Genomic DNA, 16,321 nt, shown 5'->3' with positions numbered 1-16,321 from the left:
TAGGCCAGACTGGCTTTGAACTCCGCCTGCCTCTGCCTCCAGAGTGCTGGGATTAGAGGCGTGCGCTGCCACCGCCCGGCTTAGTAGGCCTTGTGTGCTGTGATGAAGCGCCATGACCCAAAGCAACTCGTGGATGAAAGGTCAGATCCATATGGCAGTCGTCCACTGAGGAAGAGAGGACACGGAGGAGTGATACTTAACAGCTTGCTCCTCCTTGCTTACTCAGTTTTTCTTTTTTTGTTTTCTGAGAGGGTTTCCAAGTGGCTAGGGAGCCGGTCCTGGAACTCACTCTGTAGACTAGGCTGGCCTCAGAATAATCCACCTGCCTCTGCCTCCCTGACTGCTGGGATTAAGGATTGTGGGTCACCACCACCCAGTTCAGTTTGTTTTCTTTACACCTGTCCATAGATGGCACCACCCACAGTGGGCTGCCCTCCCTCTCCCACATCAATCAGTAATCAAGAAAATGTCCTACAGGCTGTCGCTGGGCAAGTCTGATGGCAGTATCTCCCTACGGGCTGTCGCAAGTCTGATGGCAGTATCTCCCTACGGGCTGTCGCAAGTCTGATGGCAGTATCTCCCTACGGGCTGTCGCTGGGCCAGTCTGATGGCAGTATCTCCCAGTTGACAGAAGATTACCCAGCACATGATGTTACATGCTCCATCGTGCATTGCAAGCCAAGGGAACATGTTGGAAAGAACAGGACAGCAGGAGCCCCAGGAGCTTTGCTTTCTTCCTTGGTTCTGCTATTTTCCATGTAGAGATCAGAAATATGAAGGGAGGAAGGTGCACTTGAGACAGTCATCCTCTTTCCTCCTGCCTGCCTCTTCCTCTCTTACTCCAGAGGAAGAATATTCTCGTACTGTGGTTACAGTAGTTAAAAACTTTTCATTTAGCCAGGCGGTGGTGGCGCACGCCTTTGATCCCAACAGTCGGGAGGCAGAGGCAGGCGGATCTCTGTGAGTTTGAGACCAGCCTGGTCTACAAGAGCTAGTTTCAGGACAGGCTCCAAAGCCACAGAGAAACCCTGACTCAAAAAAAAAAAAAAAAAAAAAAAAAACAACAACAACAAACTTGACCTTTTATCTAATTGTCCGTTCAATTTTCTCAGGAAACAGCCAGAAAAGTAAAGTCCTAATGTCTTTGCTCTCTTGTTGGCAACATGTAGATTGCCCCGGAGGAACTATCCCTGGTCCACAGCCTAAGGAAAATGGTGAAAAATGATTGGGTAAGTGCCCCAGATTCTCAAGATGCGCAGAGGAAAGTGTGCTGCCGGCTTTATTGTTCTTCTGTCTTACTGTTCGTAGTTGTGTAGAGTGACCCTGTAGAAAGTTCCTTTACTACTGAGCCTCCTCACTGGTGTGTGTCTGTCTGTCTCTTTTTTGTTTGTTTGTTTGTTTTTTAAGACATTAAAATTTTGCCAGCAGTGGTGGCACATGCCTTTAATCCCTGCACTTGGGAGGCAGAGGCAGGCGGATCTCAGACCAGGTTGGCCTCAAACTCACTATCAAGTGAGTTCCAGGACAGATAGGACTGTTACACAGATAAACCCTGTCTTTACAAAAAATACTATAATTTTTTTTAAAGATACTATAATTTTTATTTCAGGCTGGGTCTCACTGTATAGTCCTGGCTGACCTGGAACACACAGTGCTCTGCCTCCTGGGTGCTGGAAGTTAAGACATGAACCACCAAGCCCACAGACAGCTAGATATGATTCATTTTGTAGCTCAGGCCACCTTACAACTCACTCTGCCGCCACTTTCCATTCCTCTGCTTCATTCAATTGCTTAAAGTGGTAGGCTTGTGGCATTGCAGAAGAACTTGACAAGCAGAAGTGTACTGTGGTAACCTTAAGGTCTTGTAGTGACTTAGTGTCAGAGCCAAAGCAAGAAGCAGTAACTGATTTGTTGCAGTTGATCATGCTGAGCTGTGCTGTCGTGACACTCTAGGGTCACCTACAGAGGACTGATGAGTGTCTGTCATTTCCATCTTTTTTTTTTTTTTTGGTTTTTCGAGACAGGGTTTCTCTGTGGTTTTGGAGCCTGTCCTGGAACTAGCTCTTGTAGACCAGGCTGATTTCGAACTCACAGAGATCCGCCTGCCTCTGCCTCCCAAGTGCTGGGATTAAAGGCGTGTCATTTCCATCTTTATAAAATTCAACTATTTGTCTTTTTTTCAGCATGGAGGTGCAATTGTGCTGAGTTTGAGCCAAACCGGGTCGCTCTTTATGTCCCGAGCCGCATATTTGCCGCACGAGCTTCTGGGAAAGGTCACGTTTCCCCGTTTCCATTAGAGTAACCATCTGTCTAGAGCAAGAATTCTCAACCTATGGGTCTCTACCTTTTTGGGGTTGCATATCAGATATTTACATTGTCATCTGTAGCAATAGGAAGATTACAGTTATGAAGCAGCAACAGAAGTAATTTTCTGGTTGGGGTCACCACAATTTAAGGTAGTGGCATTGGGAAGGTTAAGAAGCACTGCTCTAGAGACTGTCTCTTATTTTTTATTTTGGGGGTGGGTTCACATGCTATGGCACACGTGTGGAAGTCAGAGTATAGTTTGCAGGAATCCGTCTCTTCTATAGTGCGGGTTCTGGGCCGCTAACACTGATCATCAAGCTTGCTAGCAAAGTGCCTTTATGTTTTGAGGCATCTTGCCAATCTTATGTCTCCTAATTTTTTAGATTTATTTATTTTAGTTTATATGTCTGAGTGCATGCATGTGTCTCTTGGATCCCTTGGAACGGGGACTACAGATGGGCGTACCACCATGTGGGTGCCAGAACTCAAACATGGTGGCTCTCCAGTACCACGCTCTCTTAACTGACGAGCATGTCTCCAGCCCCCACGTCTCTCTTTTATTTTATCTTGTTGTTTTGAGACATGGTCCCTCTGTGTAGCCCTAGCTGTCCTGGAACTCTCTGTTTAGATCAGGCTGGCCTCAAACTTACAAAGGCGATATAAGAAGTCACTAGCCAACATGTAGCCATCCTCTGTGAGGCAGGAAGGCCGAGTGGGCGTAGAGTTGAACGGAAGAAAGGCCCTGTCCTCACAGCACAGGTGGTCTCAGCTCATTTCTCGTTTGACTAACACTGTGTCTTTCATCCTTTTCCTCTCCAGGAAGGATTTGATGCCTTAGATCCTTTTCTTCCCATCCTCATTTCCAACTATAATCCAAAGGAATTTGAAAGTTCTTTCCAGTACTATCTAGAAAATAATTGGCTTCAGCATGAGAAAGGTCAGTCGTGTGTCCACTCTTCCTGCCGCGCTGCTCACTGCACAGCCTGCTGAGTCAGTGCACAGGGCGTTTTGGTATCACCATGACCTGGGTACCCGAAGCTTATTTGGGCTCAATCTTCAGCTTCAGAAGGGTCAGCCGTGACCACTTGGCTCCATGATCTTGCTTGTGTAGGAGCAGAGGGTGTTGATGTCAGTGCAGACAGGAAACAGAGAGGCAGAGAGAAAGGAAAGGCCTGGAGAAAAGAACTGCTCCCTTCTGCTGAGCCCCTAATCCTACAAGTTCTTGAGCCACTGGCTGTGGGCCCAAGCACTCAGTGCGTGACCCAGTCAAGCCCCAGGCCTTGCTCTTTACCCTCAGCAGCGACCTATATATTTTGTATTTCCTTTTTTTTCCCTTTTGACTTTTTCTATATAATAAGAGAATACAAAAATACTATTTGAAAGTGGCTGCATTTTAATTTACAAAAGAAATTACAGCCGGGCGGTGGTGGCGCACGCCTTTAATCCCAGCACTTGGGAGGCAGAGGCAGGCGGATCTCTGTGAGTTTGAGACCAGCCTGGTCTACGAGAGCTAGTTCCAGGACAGGCTCCAAAACCACAGAGAAACCCTGTCTCGAAAAACCAAAAAAAAAAAAAGAAAAGAAAGAAATTACATTTCTGCTTAAATTTTCACCTTGTTCAGAACAAAGCATTGGTGCTAAAGAAGGAAACAATTTTCCGGCCAGCTCCTGGGTAGTTTCCATGTGTCTAGGCTGCAGCCATCACACCGGTGGGGCACTTACTTGGTGTGCTGCAGCCATCACACTGGGGAGCACTCACTCGGTGTGCTGTGGCCATCACACTGGGGAGCACTCACTCGGCTCACATCAGACAGCAGTGCTGAGACACTCAGAAGGGGTGATACTAATTGAGACGTTATCACCAAACCAGATCTTTGCTATCTCTGTCCTTTTTCTTTTGTTTTTTAGGGCAATGTCTCACTGTGTGTCTGTGTTTGGGCTACTGTCTGAGCCTCCTGAGCTGAAGTCTCAGCACAGATCCACACCTAGGTTCAAAAGCTCTTAACTCTTTTTAAGTTTTTTGAGACAGAGTTTTTCTGTAGCTTTGGAGCCTGTCCTGGAACTGGCTGTTATAAACCAGGCTGGCTTTGAACTCACAGAGATCCACCTGCCTCTGCCTCCTGAGGAAGCTCTGGACTCTTAATGGCAGACTTGATAGCTTGCATTGTGAGCATTCTAGGTATTTGTGTGTCTGCTTCTCGTCATGGAGATAGTAAACTGCTTTATCCCTGAATAACAGGGAGCCAGTGATGCCTGCTGTGGTCCCAGGTCACACTGGCAACATAAGACTTGGCTTAGAAACAACTGGTTGTAGAGTCACTGCCTAGCATGTGCCAAGCCCTGGATTTGATCTCTAGCCCAACCAAAAGCAAAGTTTAAGCTAATAGAATCTGAAACTGGAGGTGGAAAATAAGAGTGTGGCATTGTAGTGAGCTGGAGGTGGAGGGGCGAGAGCTCAGGGTTGATGGGGTGGTGAGCTGAACAGGAAGCCCTGGCTACAGTTTGGAGTAGGAAAAAACTGCCATTTGTGTGTTTGACTGTTCCAGCTCCGACGGAAGAAGGGAGGAAGGAGCTCAAGTTCCTGAGTAACAGCAACCCCGGGCAGCTGGAGCGGCTCTGTGCTGCCCTGTGAGCACCAGCGCCTAGCGCAAGCGGGGCGGCCTGGCCACAGTGCCCACATCCCGCTGTCCCTATGCTGAACCCCTTCATTAAAGGCAGCTGTGCTCTCTAAGTGCTGTGTTAGAGTCGTGACAAGGAACGCGCACACACTAAGCAAATTGAATTTCTCTGCAGTTCTGTTTGTCGGCATCTGAAGAAACTCAGTTCTACAGAAATTGCTCATTGTCTTCTGAGCATAAATTAGTTCAGGAGACCATGAATCACTTCCCAGTTCCACTATTCCAGGAACTTCTCACTCCCTGTTCCTTCTTCCTTCTTGATTCTGTACAATGTCACTGTAGCCCCAGCAGCGTTCGGACGGTTTGGTGTGGCTTGCCCCTTCCCACAAGTTCCTGAGAGAATTGAGCACCTGCTACAGCATCCATGCTATATAAGTTTTTGTTTTGTTTTTTTTTAGTTGCGCCCAAATAGATTCTAAGCTATTCTTTTTTTTTTAATTTATTTATTTATTAAGGATTTCTGCCTCCTCCCCGCAACCGCTTCCCATTTCCCTCCCCCTCCCCCGATCAAGTCCCCCTCCCTCATCTGCTCGAAGAGCAATCAGGGTTCCCTGTCCTGTGGGAAGCCCAAGGACCGCCCACCTCTATCCAGGTCTCGTAAGGTGAGCATTCAAACTGCCTAGGCTCCCCCAAAGCCAGTACGTGCAGTAGGATCAAAAACCCACTGCGATTGTTCTTGAGTTCTCAGTATTCCTCATTGTCCGCTATGTTCAGCTAGTCCGGATTTATCCCATGCTTTTTCAGACCTAGGCCAGCTGGCCTTGGTGAGTTCCCGATAAAACATCCCCATTGTCTCAGTGTGTGGGTGCACATGCTATATAAGTTAACACTAACGCAGATAGAATTATATTTATGTCCACACCTTCAAAGAACTACAGGAAGAAATGACTCAGTTTACATTTTTATTATTATGTGTGCACACGCCACAGCACATGCGTGGAGGCCTGAGGACAGCTATTTGAAGTTAGTCCTCTCCTTCCATGTGTGTGTGGCTGTAGCATGAATTCTGATTGATATTAGTAAAACCTCAGAGTCAGGCGTTCATGGTGGCACATGTTTTTAATTCCAGCACTCAGAGGGCAGAGGCCAGCCTGGTCTACAGAGTGAGTTCCAGGACAGTCAAAGATACACAGAGAAACCCTATCTTGAAAAAACAAACAAGGAAAAACCCAGAGTTAGATATAAGGGTTAAAGCTGAAAGCTCAGAGAAGCAGAGTAGCCAACCACTAGAGAGTTCTTACCTCTGCGCATTCAGACCAAGGGGGTGATCTTGTCTTTATGAATCCTCAGACTGAATCTACGAAACCTGAGTCTACATCTGTTCCTGTCTCCTCCCGCCTTGTATTCCTCTCTCCACCTAGCCACATCACTCCTGATTCCCTCCCTAGTGCTGGGATTAAAGGTGTGTGCCGCCCCTGCCTGGCCTCTGTAACTAACTAGTGGCTTAGCCCTGCACTCTGATCTTCAGGCAAGCTTTATCTGTTAGATACAAACAAAATATCGCTACATGTAGGTTTGAGCATTGTCAGGGTGGCCATGTTACGTGGCAAATTCCATTACACACTTTGCCATCTCACTAGCCCCAAAAGACTGATTTCTTTTCGTTTTTGAAACCAAATCTCATGTAGCCCAGAGTGCCAGAACTTTCTATGTAGGCAACTCAGGATTCTCCTGCCTCCACCAGTGTGGAGGATATATGTACCATGCCCAGTGAGAACTCAGTATATTTCCAGATTTCCCGCTTATTAGTCATTTGCATTTCTGTTTCACCTCGTCTAGTGGTGACAGTAATGCTAACTCCCAGGGTGCCGTGAGCACTACACACAGCAGGCAGCTGCTTGCAGCCAGGAAGCTCCTCCTGGCTTGGATGGGCCAGTGCTTTATTTGGATGGTTTTCTGTGAGAGCCTGCACTCTGTGGTGCAGTTCTGTGTCTTCTCCACTAATCCACTAACATCACATAGACTCCAGCTCTCACAATGGGAGGCCAGTTGTGTGGCTAAACTATTTCCTGGTGTATCCATATGTGCACAGTACTGCTGGGGACCTGCCCACTGGGCTACAGCCTCACACTACAGAATCTCTTTAGGTGTCTGCAGCTCTAGATTCAGCCTGGCTTCTCCGTAAGTCAGGCTATCGTCGCAGCTCCAAAGCTGTGACGCTCACACCCGCTATAATCTTCCTTGCTCTGAATCTATTATTTCTCCATTTATTAGTAACTGTCAGTTCTCCCCATTGCTTTCTTTGGTGTTACTGTGAATACGTATTTTAGGCAGACGTTTCTGTCCTGCCAGTAGCTCTCAAGTAAACACACTGAGGCTTATATTCATTATAAATGTTCAGCCAATAACTCAGGCTATCTATCTAACTCTTATATCTAAATTAACTCATATTTTTATTTATGCCTTGCTTTTTTGGCTTGGCACTTTTTCTCAGTTCAATACAGCATGTCCATCCTGCTTCTCTGCATCTGTGGTGACTCCCGACTTTGCCCTTCTTCCTCCCAGCATCCTTAATTTGGTTGTCCTGACAATACTTCTTGCCTGGCTACCAGGCACTCAGATTTTTAATAAACCAGTTGGAGTGACAAATCTTTACAGTGCACAAAAGGATTATTCCACAGCAACAATATACCAGGACCTAAGAAGTATTTTCAAGGTTCGTGATTGTTATTTTCCCATATATGTTTGCATGTGTGTGGGTTTGAGTCCAGGTACCTGTGATGGCCAGAGGCATTGGGTCTCCTGAAGCTGGAGCTCCTACTTCAGCACTTCATGTTCCTCACTGCTCAGCCGTCTCTTCGGCCTAAGACACTTAGAAAAATATAGCATTTAAAGACTGAAACTGGAATAGACAAAAGCCCATATAACCAATTATTGCTGTATTAAAAGATCAGGGCTGAGCTGTGTGAAGCTCAGGGCTTCCCCATTGATCTGTACCACCCCTGTTGTAGAAGTGCTTCCCAGTGTTAGAAACAAAGAATAACCTCAGTGTTGCTTGCATAAAGGAACACACAAGCAAAAGCACAACAAAGTAATTTGTTTTGCAAAAAGCGTGTGCTGAGACCCAAACCAAGTTAGCAAGCACTGATTAAAATGGTTGTCTCCTTTTGTCCCTGACCTAAGTTCTGACCGGGTCTCTGGCCTTGACTTGCATTACTTAGGGACTGCTCTGACTGGGGTGCCAGGAATGAGAAACAGACACACACAGCAAAGCCAAGCTGCAGTGGCCAGCGCTGGAGCGGAGCAGGATAGCTCTTGAGACCAATCTCAGGCCCGAGAGGTTGGACCAGGAAGCTGCAGTTGCTCCACGCACACCCGGCATCCCCTTGCCGTGGCTGTGCTCATGGCAGAACTTCCCCAGCAGATCCCGTTTGTGGGAACTAGACAACCTGATGCTGTTGGCTAACTGGCAGGAGGGGGTAAAATGTTCAGGAAAGAGGAGTCCTTACCAGGCTCAAACCAGCAATTTGTTTTTAATTAAAAATTTCCACCTCCTCCCATTTCCCTCCCCCTCCCTCTCTAACACCCGATTCTGTGTTACCCCCTCGGTACAGTAAGCACGAGTTGTGCAAGGGCCTGGAGATTGAAAGAACACACAGAGACCTGGGTCATTCGAAAGGAGATCAGCCAAATGCCATTTATTCAACCTTGGGGAAATCCTTACACACCTCGCTGCTGCTGCACAAGGATGTCCGCCCGGGCAGGTGGGAAATTACCGAAGATGGAGTCAACAATGCCCTACAGCTAATCACCAGGCGGGGCAAGAGGAGCACCAGAACAAACAGAATGCTTTAGTTAGCTGACCAGAAACTATCCTCAAGATGCACCCCAAGAACAAGGGTAGACCCGGGCCCTACACCTCTCCAGTCCCTGCCCTGTGGGAAGTCCAAGGTCCTCCCCCCTCCATCCAAGTCTAGGAAGGTGAGCATCCAAACAGACTAGGCTCCCACAAAGCCAGTACATGCAGTAGAATCAAAACCCAGTGCCTTGTCCTTGGCTTCTCAGTCAGCACTCATTGTCAGCCACATTCAGAGAGTCCAGTTTGATCAAATGCTCCATCAGTCCCAGTCCAGCTGGCCTTGGTGAGTTCCCATTAGATCAGCCCCACCGTCTCAGTGGGTAGGCGCACCCCTCACGGTCCTGACTTCCTTGCTCATGTTCTCCCTCGTTCTGCCCCTCCTTTGGACCTTGGGAGCTCAGTCCAGTGCTCCAATGTGGGTCTCTGTCTCTATCTCCATCCATCGCCAGATGAAGGTTCCCTCCAATGTATCTTCTGGTACAGCACCAGCAAATGTTTTGGGTTTTGTTCTCCATACTCATAAAAATGACCTGTGCTTTGTAAGAGATCATCCCACCAACCCACTGTTAGTCCCTAGGGAGTCCCACTGATGTAGTTGGCGCCTCATCTGAAGTCCTAATAGCTGTCCTCAGCCATTTGCATGTAATTCTGTCGTAACTGCACTTGTCCTCTGAGTCTGGGAAATGAGTATGTATAATCTGCAGGAAGGTAGGGGCGGGGCACACGGGACAGGATGACCCATGCCCCGACCTTTAGTAAACAACAACTCCTTCATGCTCTGTGAGGAGGTTCAATAAACTCACTGCTTCCCCAGCTTGGTCTCAGAACAGTTAGAACTAGGATAGTTGGGACTAAATCAAATTTAGGAGAGGAGGGAAAGTGGTTTTTAATACACAATTCTGCAGGAAGGGACACAGCACAGAAAAAAATAGCTGGCATGGTGATTTGGCACAAAACTGGGCTTTTTTTTTTTCATTTAAATCCCAGCACTTGGGAGGCAGAGGCAGGCGGATCTCTGTGAGTTCGAGACCAGCCTGGTCTACAGAGCTACTTCCAGGACAGGCTCCAAAGCCACAGAGAAACCCTTTCTCGAAAAACCAAAAACAAAACAAAACAAAAAAGTTTTTAATTTACATTAGTGGAAAACTACATTAGTATGACATGTTCAGTGTGTGCTCTCGGAGGTCTATATGACCATGTTAGTGTATGACATGTCTATGTTCAGTGTGTGCCCTCAGAGGTCTGTGTGACTGTTAGTGTATGTCAAGTATATGTTGTGTGTACCCTGTGCTGTCGGTTACCCTGAGGCTGGAGAAAGTTACAAGAATTCTGAGCTGCCGCTGTCTCAGTGATCGAAGAGTTAACCCCTGACCCATCTCTCCAGCTCCAACATTTTCATCAGATGTATGTACTGTATGTATATGAGTATTATGTACATTACGTGCATGAAATAACAATGGCTATCAGAAGAGGGCATTGATCCACGTGAATGCTTGAACCCAAGCTGGGTCCCCTGTAGGAGCAACGAGTACACTTAATGACTGAGCCATCTCTCCAGCTCCAACAAATCAACGGAGGCTTCTAAGTCTTCCATGGAAAATGGGACAGAGTTCAGGATAGTCAGGGCTACCTGTGTCACCCCAGCACCCCCACACCAAAAAGTAGAGGACCTTAATTGTGTAAGACCTCTGTCCTCTTCTGCCATGTGCCGGGCCAGCCTCCTTCCCTTCGTGAACTCCCCACCTCACTAGTTAGAACAAAGGTTTATATAGACTGCACCCTGTCTCGGGGCCTGGGAAAGGAGGTTGGTTCCAGCCCGTTTCATGATGAGAAGCAGGCAGCCACCAGCAGCTGGGGCCAGAGGGGCTGACCCCGCTGCTCATTTGTAGCTGGTGGCTGTAAGCTCACCACAGCCTCTGTTTCTAGTGGTCCTACTCTGTATGGAAGATGGTCTCAGAGTCTCACAGAAACACACAACCACTCAAGCATAAAATTTGTTTTATTGAGTTTGAAAGAAAAGATGATCATTCAACATTTCTTACACATACAAGAATGGAGGAGTAGACATTCCCACAACAGCCTCCAAATAAAAATGTAAGTATGAATAAAGGAATGGGCCCAGGCAGAGAGCTCAATGTAAGAGGTGCTTGCTGCCAAGCCTCAAGAAAAGCTTGGACTTGAGGGAGGACCCACATGGCAGTACAGAACCAATCCCCTCAACTTATTATCTGGCCCACACAATATTAGAAGCTGATCATCCCAAGGCACCAAAGAATAAAGGCTAAATGTTGTTCAGTAGGAGATATTGTCTGTACATTTGACTAGCAATAAATTTATGTCATAAATAGTGCACTGCTATAAATACCAGACACTCGCACCCCCCCCCCCCCAAATATAAGCAAGACATTCGGGAATAGCCATCTGTTTTGGACCTTAGACATGCTGTCAGGGGGCCCAAGTGGGCCTTCTACTTGCTACAGAGTTAAGGATTGACTGGTCTCCCTCCTCCAAGAACAGGATAATAGGGTTGTGCCCTCACATGTGGTTTGGAAATCCTTTGTCCACTGGATATACAAAAAAGCACAAGCCTTTTCCAAGAAGCCAGGCTGGGCTAACAGTGAGCCTGTCACAAAACGTTGCCCAAATGATGACTCAAAAAGAAATTAAAGGCTCAGGGTGGGTGGTGGCGCACGCCTTTAATCCCAGCACTTGGGAGGCAGAGGTTGGCAGAACTCTTGTGAGTTCGAGGTCAGCCTGGTCTACAAGCGAGTTCCAGAACAGGCTCCAAAGCTATAGAGAAACCCTACCTCGAAAAACTTAAATAATAAGTAAGGAAGCAAATAAATAAATAAATAAAGCACAGAAGTGCAAATGAACTCTATGTCCATGCAAAAGGGGACTAAAACCTTTTCCATAACGTAACAGAAGCAGACAGACGACCCATTGCCCAGTTTACTGGTTTAGCCAGGCTGGGACCTTAGGCTGGGAGGAGTCAGTCAGTGGAGCATCGAGTTCCTCGTCAAGTTGTTTTTTTCTCTCGAGAATTACTAGTTAGGAGAGGGAGGCATCTGCGAGAAGACTGACAAAAACAAGTGGGAGAACCTTCCATGACCTTGGCCGGAATAGGAGCCCTGACGGGGAGGGAAAGGCGTGGGACCAGCGAGGACGCGCCAGCTTCCGGTCACCCTGGAGAGGAAGAGGCGGGGCGCGAGCCGCACGCCGGAGCCAACGTGTAGCCAACGGGAAAGCACGCGCTCAGGAGCCAATAGGGCGCGGAGCCCGCCCCCCGGCGGCAGTGGAGCGGTGAGCAGCGGCTGCGGTATGGCGGGCGGGGCGCGCGAGGTACTCACACTGCAGTTGGGACACTTCGCGGGTTTCGTCGGGGCACACTGGTGGAACCAGCAGGTCAGGCTACGCATGGCGTCCCGGCGCTCCCTACGGAAGGTACATGGCCATGCCCCTCCTCACGCCACTCAGCCCTCTGCACTCTGCAGGATGCTGCGCTGGGACCTAGGACCGAAGGCGACTCGTCACCGGGGGAGCTGTGCCCCGACGTCCTGTACCGAGCCGGCCGGACGCTGCATGGCCAGGAAACCTATACGCCGCGACTTATCCTCATGGATCTGAAAGGTGAGGCAGTGGCGGAGCTCAGCCAGGTTTTCCCACACAGGGGACAAGCCCCCAGAGGACACCGGAAGACCAGACTGTTCAACTCTGGAGTGGGCAGAGCCACGGGCTCCCAACAGAAGGATGGAGTCCAGATTCCCCATCCTTCTAGCGTATATCCAAGTATGCTTTAAAAAGCCAAGTGCAGTGCTTGGCGCGGTTGGGCACGCCTTTAATCCCGGCAGGGACAGGTAGATCTCTGCGTACCAGGCCAACCTGGTTTACATAGTTGATAGGGATACGTAGGGAGACATCTCAAAAGCCAAACAAAAAGTTTTGCCAAGTGCTACCACACATCACCAGACAGGTGATCAGGTTGTCTGAGGGAGATGATGCTCTAGGCTTTGACTTTGTCTTTCATCTCTGTGCAGGAAGTCTGAATTCACTAAAGGAAGAAGGTGGCCTCTACAAGGACCGGCAGCTAGAGGCTGCAGTAGCATGGTGTGTGTCGAATGTAGGAAGGGGGAGAGCCAGTGCACAAGCATAAAAGGCTGGAGAGAGAATCAAATGGGCATTTTTTCTGCTTCATCTCCACTCTTTTTCAGGCAAGGGAAGCTCACCACACACAGAGAAGAAGAGTACCCAAAGAACCCTAACCTCCAGGACCTTCTGAGTGCAGAGGTGATGCGGTCTCTGCCCTAAACTTTGAAACCTACCACAGGCAAAGTAGTAAGGCAGAAAAGGAGGCATCTAGCCACTATAAATACCTTAGAAACATTCGATTTTGGACAAAGCACCTTTGGCTGTAAAAGGGCAGGAACCTCTAATCTGGTTTAGAGGCTAAGAAAGAATCCTCGCCTCTTTTTCAAAGGACCCTGAGCTGAGTTCCCAATGCCCCCTTCAGGCATCTCAAAACAACCGGGAACCAGTTCCTGGGGACCTCACGCTATTTTCTGGCTTCCGGCAAGTGGTGCACATCAAATCCACAGGGGCACACACATATACACAGAAGAAAAAACACGGCAGAGGAGAACTTCCTGGAAATAAATGTCATTTCCCTCACCCCTCCCAGGGAGTGCTGAATACTGACGGTGTCTGGAGGACCAAACCTATCCAAAATGGCAAAGGTGAGGCGTCTCTTGATGCTGGAGACTGAACAGAGCAGGGACTCTGGGAAAGGTGCTGCCCACCATTTCTCCCACAGAGAACGGCGTCAGAGTCTGGTCAGACTTCCTGAGAGTGCATCTCCATCCGCGGAGCATCTGTGTGATTCACAAGTACAACCATGACGGGTATGGGGCTCCATCTCACCTGCCCTCCTCCAAAACAGCAGATTGGGGAGCTGAGGGCAGGACTGGGGTTTCATCACAGTGATTTCTGGTAGTGAAACAGGTCGCCTGGAGGCTTTTGGACAAGGGGAGGGTATCCTGAAGGAACCCAGGTACCTGGAGGAGCTGGAGGACAGACTACATTTCTATGTGGAAGAGTGTGACTACTTGCAGGTAGCTATGTGGCATTGCAGGTGCTGGGGAGACGCTCGTCTCAGGCTCCAGTCTGCTCTGTTGACCTCTCTGCAGGGCTTCCAGATCCTGTGTGACCTGCACGATGGCTTCTCTGGAGTAGGCGCTAAAACTGCAGAGCTACTACAAGACGAGTATTCAGGACGAGGAGTAATAACGTGGGGTCTGCTCCCTGCTCCCTACAGTCTTGGGGTGAGTGGAAGCTGGAAGAAAAGCAGCAGAGTTGGTGGGAAGGAGAGGACCCCACTGAGGAAGTTATGTGGAGCAACCCACTCTTATTTCTTTTACCAGGAGCCCCAGAAAAATATCTATCGCCTCCTAAACACAGCATTTGGTCTGGTGCACCTGACTGGGTACAGCTCTTTTGTCTGTCCCTTATCCCTGGGAGGGCACCTGGGCCTGCGACCCAAGCCACCTGTCAGCTTCCCTGACCTACACTATGACGTAAGGCTCGAAGCTCCGTTTATATCAGCCTCTATCACTGCGACTCTGCTTCTTCTCCCACCCCACCTCCCGGCCATGTGCGTGTGGTGCTAGGGACTGAACCTAGCACCCAACACATACTCAGGAATCACTTTTACACCAAGTTGGGTTCCCACCTTAAACCTGACCTCTTAGCTCCTCATGTTTATCCGGCCTCAGGACGAACAGCCTTACTTCATTCCTAGATCTCTGTCCTTGGTGTGTTTCCCACACCCGAGAGACCCAATATCCCCTCCTGTCCCACTTGACAGGCCACTCTGCCCTTCCACTGTAGCGCCATTCTTGCTACAGCCCTGGACACAGTCACAGCTCCCTTCCGCCTGCGGTCCTCCATGGTGCCTATGGCTCATTTGGCTGATCTGCTAAGTTTCTCAGGGAGAAAGGTAAGAAGCTTTCTGAAGGCCTGGCCAGAGCCCAGGAAAGGCTCTGTAACCTGACACCTCCTGGTCTGTAGGTGGTGACAGCAGAAGCAGTCATCCCCTTCCCACTGGATCCAGGCCAGTCCCTTCCCGACATCCTGGGACAACTTGGAGGAACCACCCCGTGGACCCCACTCTCTGCTTGTGGGGATTCTGCTGGAAGTCGATGCTTTGCCCAGTCAGTGGTGCTCAGGGGTATAGACAGGATGAGTCACACCAGGTAAAGACCGGGTTATTAGGGGCCCTGTGAGACCTGCTCAGGTCTTTGTTCCTGAGGTATGCTTTCTTCCGACCGCCATCACCGCCTTAATCACATTAATACGAGCTCTGGACTGACCCAGCTGCTGGTCCAGGGATGTAAGGGTTCTTAGCTCTTATTCATACAGCTCAAGTATGTACAAAAGGTCTGCCTTTTGTTCTGGCAGTAAGCTCAACCCAGGGACATCCTTGCCGTCGGCTCTCCATGCCTGTGCCTCTGGAGAAGAAGTCTTGGCCCTCTATTTACAACAGCAGCACCCTAGAGTCTTAAGGTCAGTTGGGCACTTGCCCTGCTCCCGGGTGGCAGGCAGCCTCTGCCGCTCTGCTCTCTGAGTCACCTCACTGCTCTCTGCCTGCAGCTCCTCACACCTGCTGCTGACGCCCTGCAGAGTGGCTCCTCCTTACCCACACCTCTTCTCCAGCTTCAGTCACAAGGGACTGGCCCTGGATGGTCCCCCTAAGGGCGCAGGTAGGACATGGAGAAGTTAACACTTGAGCCGCACAGGGGCGGTTTTACTCTTTGTCTTTGAATGAAAGTGCCAAACAGAAAGTTCACAGTTGAGCGTTCCTCCACCCGACCACAGCCCCTCTAGGGTGCTGGCATACTAGAGCAACGCCACACACTTCACTGCCTTTACAATCTACCATGCCCAGAGTAGACCCCAGCTCTCTCCCTCTACAGCAATATACCACGCCCAGAGTAGACCCCAGCTCTCTCCCTCTACAGCGGTGCAGAGCATCCCTGTGTTTGGAGCCCTGCGCTCATCTTCATCCTTGTACCGCACTCTGAGAGACTTGGCTGAAGAGCTGGCCAGACTTGACCTGCGGCGCTGGGCTAGCTTCATGGACGCTGGGGTGGAGCGGGATGACATGGAAGAGCTGCTACAGGACTTACACAGCCTGGCCCAGTGTTACCAGGAGGGTAACAGCCTTTCAAACTGATGTTCCAGGGAAGGGTATTGGGGAGATAATTTGTAATAAAAGCTGCCGGGTGCAGGAACCCAGTGTGTTGGGATTGCTGCAAGACATATGCATTTGTACATTTAAAGAGAGTGAGTTCACAAAAGAGCCAAGCCCCGTTCTCCACCAATGCTGTTTCCAGAATGTGTTTGTAAGGTCTTCACTGAAGTCCCTGAGAGACACAGGCCGCAGAACCATCTCCCAACGGGCTCTGTCAAGGTTCAAGGTCTATGAGTCAAGTACAACCACCCTTGTACAGAGGGCTGTTGGTTGGTCTTGGCAGATGAAACCC

The 16,321-nt window shown here is 49.2% G+C and overlaps 3 protein-coding genes across 22 annotated transcripts in view; 2 read left to right on the top strand and 1 right to left on the bottom strand.

Moving 5' to 3' along the window:
* Positions 1-5,037, top strand: part of Dap3 (death associated protein 3) — a 31,469-nt gene extending 26,432 nt beyond the window's left edge. For all 5 annotated transcript variants that reach the window (XM_041655489.1, XM_041655491.1, XM_041655490.1 and 2 more), the window contains exons 9-12: positions 1,170-1,229; positions 2,184-2,273; positions 3,127-3,244; positions 4,853-5,037. In XM_041655489.1, coding sequence (XP_041511423.1) covers positions 1,170-1,229; positions 2,184-2,273; positions 3,127-3,244; positions 4,853-4,938 — 354 coding nt within the window. In that variant the 3' untranslated portion in view covers positions 4,939-5,037. The remainder of the gene's footprint in view (positions 1-1,169; positions 1,230-2,183; positions 2,274-3,126; positions 3,245-4,852) is intronic.
* Positions 5,038-10,764: 5,727 nt separating this feature from the next.
* The window catches only part of Gon4l (gon-4 like), a 51,972-nt gene continuing 46,415 nt past the window's right edge, over positions 10,765-16,321 (bottom strand). For 10 of the 14 annotated variants that reach the window (XM_041655269.1, XM_041655270.1, XM_041655268.1 and 7 more), the window contains one exon: positions 16,003-16,240. In XM_041655269.1, coding sequence (XP_041511203.1) covers positions 16,003-16,240 — 238 coding nt within the window. Of the gene's footprint in view, positions 12,294-14,028; positions 14,113-16,002; positions 16,241-16,321 lie in introns of those variants that run through there. The other 4 variants (XM_041655279.1, XM_041655276.1, XM_041655280.1 and 1 more) reach the window with 3 other exon arrangements.
* On the top strand, positions 11,960-16,011 carry Msto1 (misato mitochondrial distribution and morphology regulator 1). Of its 3 annotated transcripts, none has more exons than XM_041655288.1 (14): positions 11,960-12,086; positions 12,278-12,413; positions 12,821-12,890; positions 12,995-13,070; positions 13,462-13,516; positions 13,594-13,681; positions 13,774-13,891; positions 13,967-14,101; positions 14,201-14,353; positions 14,644-14,775; positions 14,847-15,031; positions 15,237-15,341; positions 15,429-15,538; positions 15,752-16,011. In XM_041655288.1, the coding sequence occupies exons 2-14, from the start codon at positions 12,401-12,403 to the stop codon at positions 16,009-16,011; spliced, it is 1,500 nt and encodes a 499-aa protein (XP_041511222.1). In that variant the 5' UTR covers positions 11,960-12,086; positions 12,278-12,400. The 3 variants fall into 3 exon arrangements, with proteins under 3 accessions (XP_041511222.1, XP_041511221.1, XP_041511220.1); XM_041655287.1 differs by having other exon boundaries at positions 12,060-12,188; positions 15,797-16,011; XM_041655286.1 differs by having other exon boundaries at positions 12,060-12,188.

The sequence above is a fragment of the Microtus oregoni genome, unplaced genomic scaffold (genome assembly GCF_018167655.1).
Source record: "Microtus oregoni isolate MIOR12 unplaced genomic scaffold, Mior012 000007F_ref0000211, whole genome shotgun sequence".
In the NCBI taxonomy this organism is placed as follows: domain Eukaryota; kingdom Metazoa; phylum Chordata; class Mammalia; order Rodentia; family Cricetidae; genus Microtus; species Microtus oregoni.
Note: the sequence above shows the minus strand (reverse complement) of the source record. Positions and strands in the feature narration are given on the sequence as shown.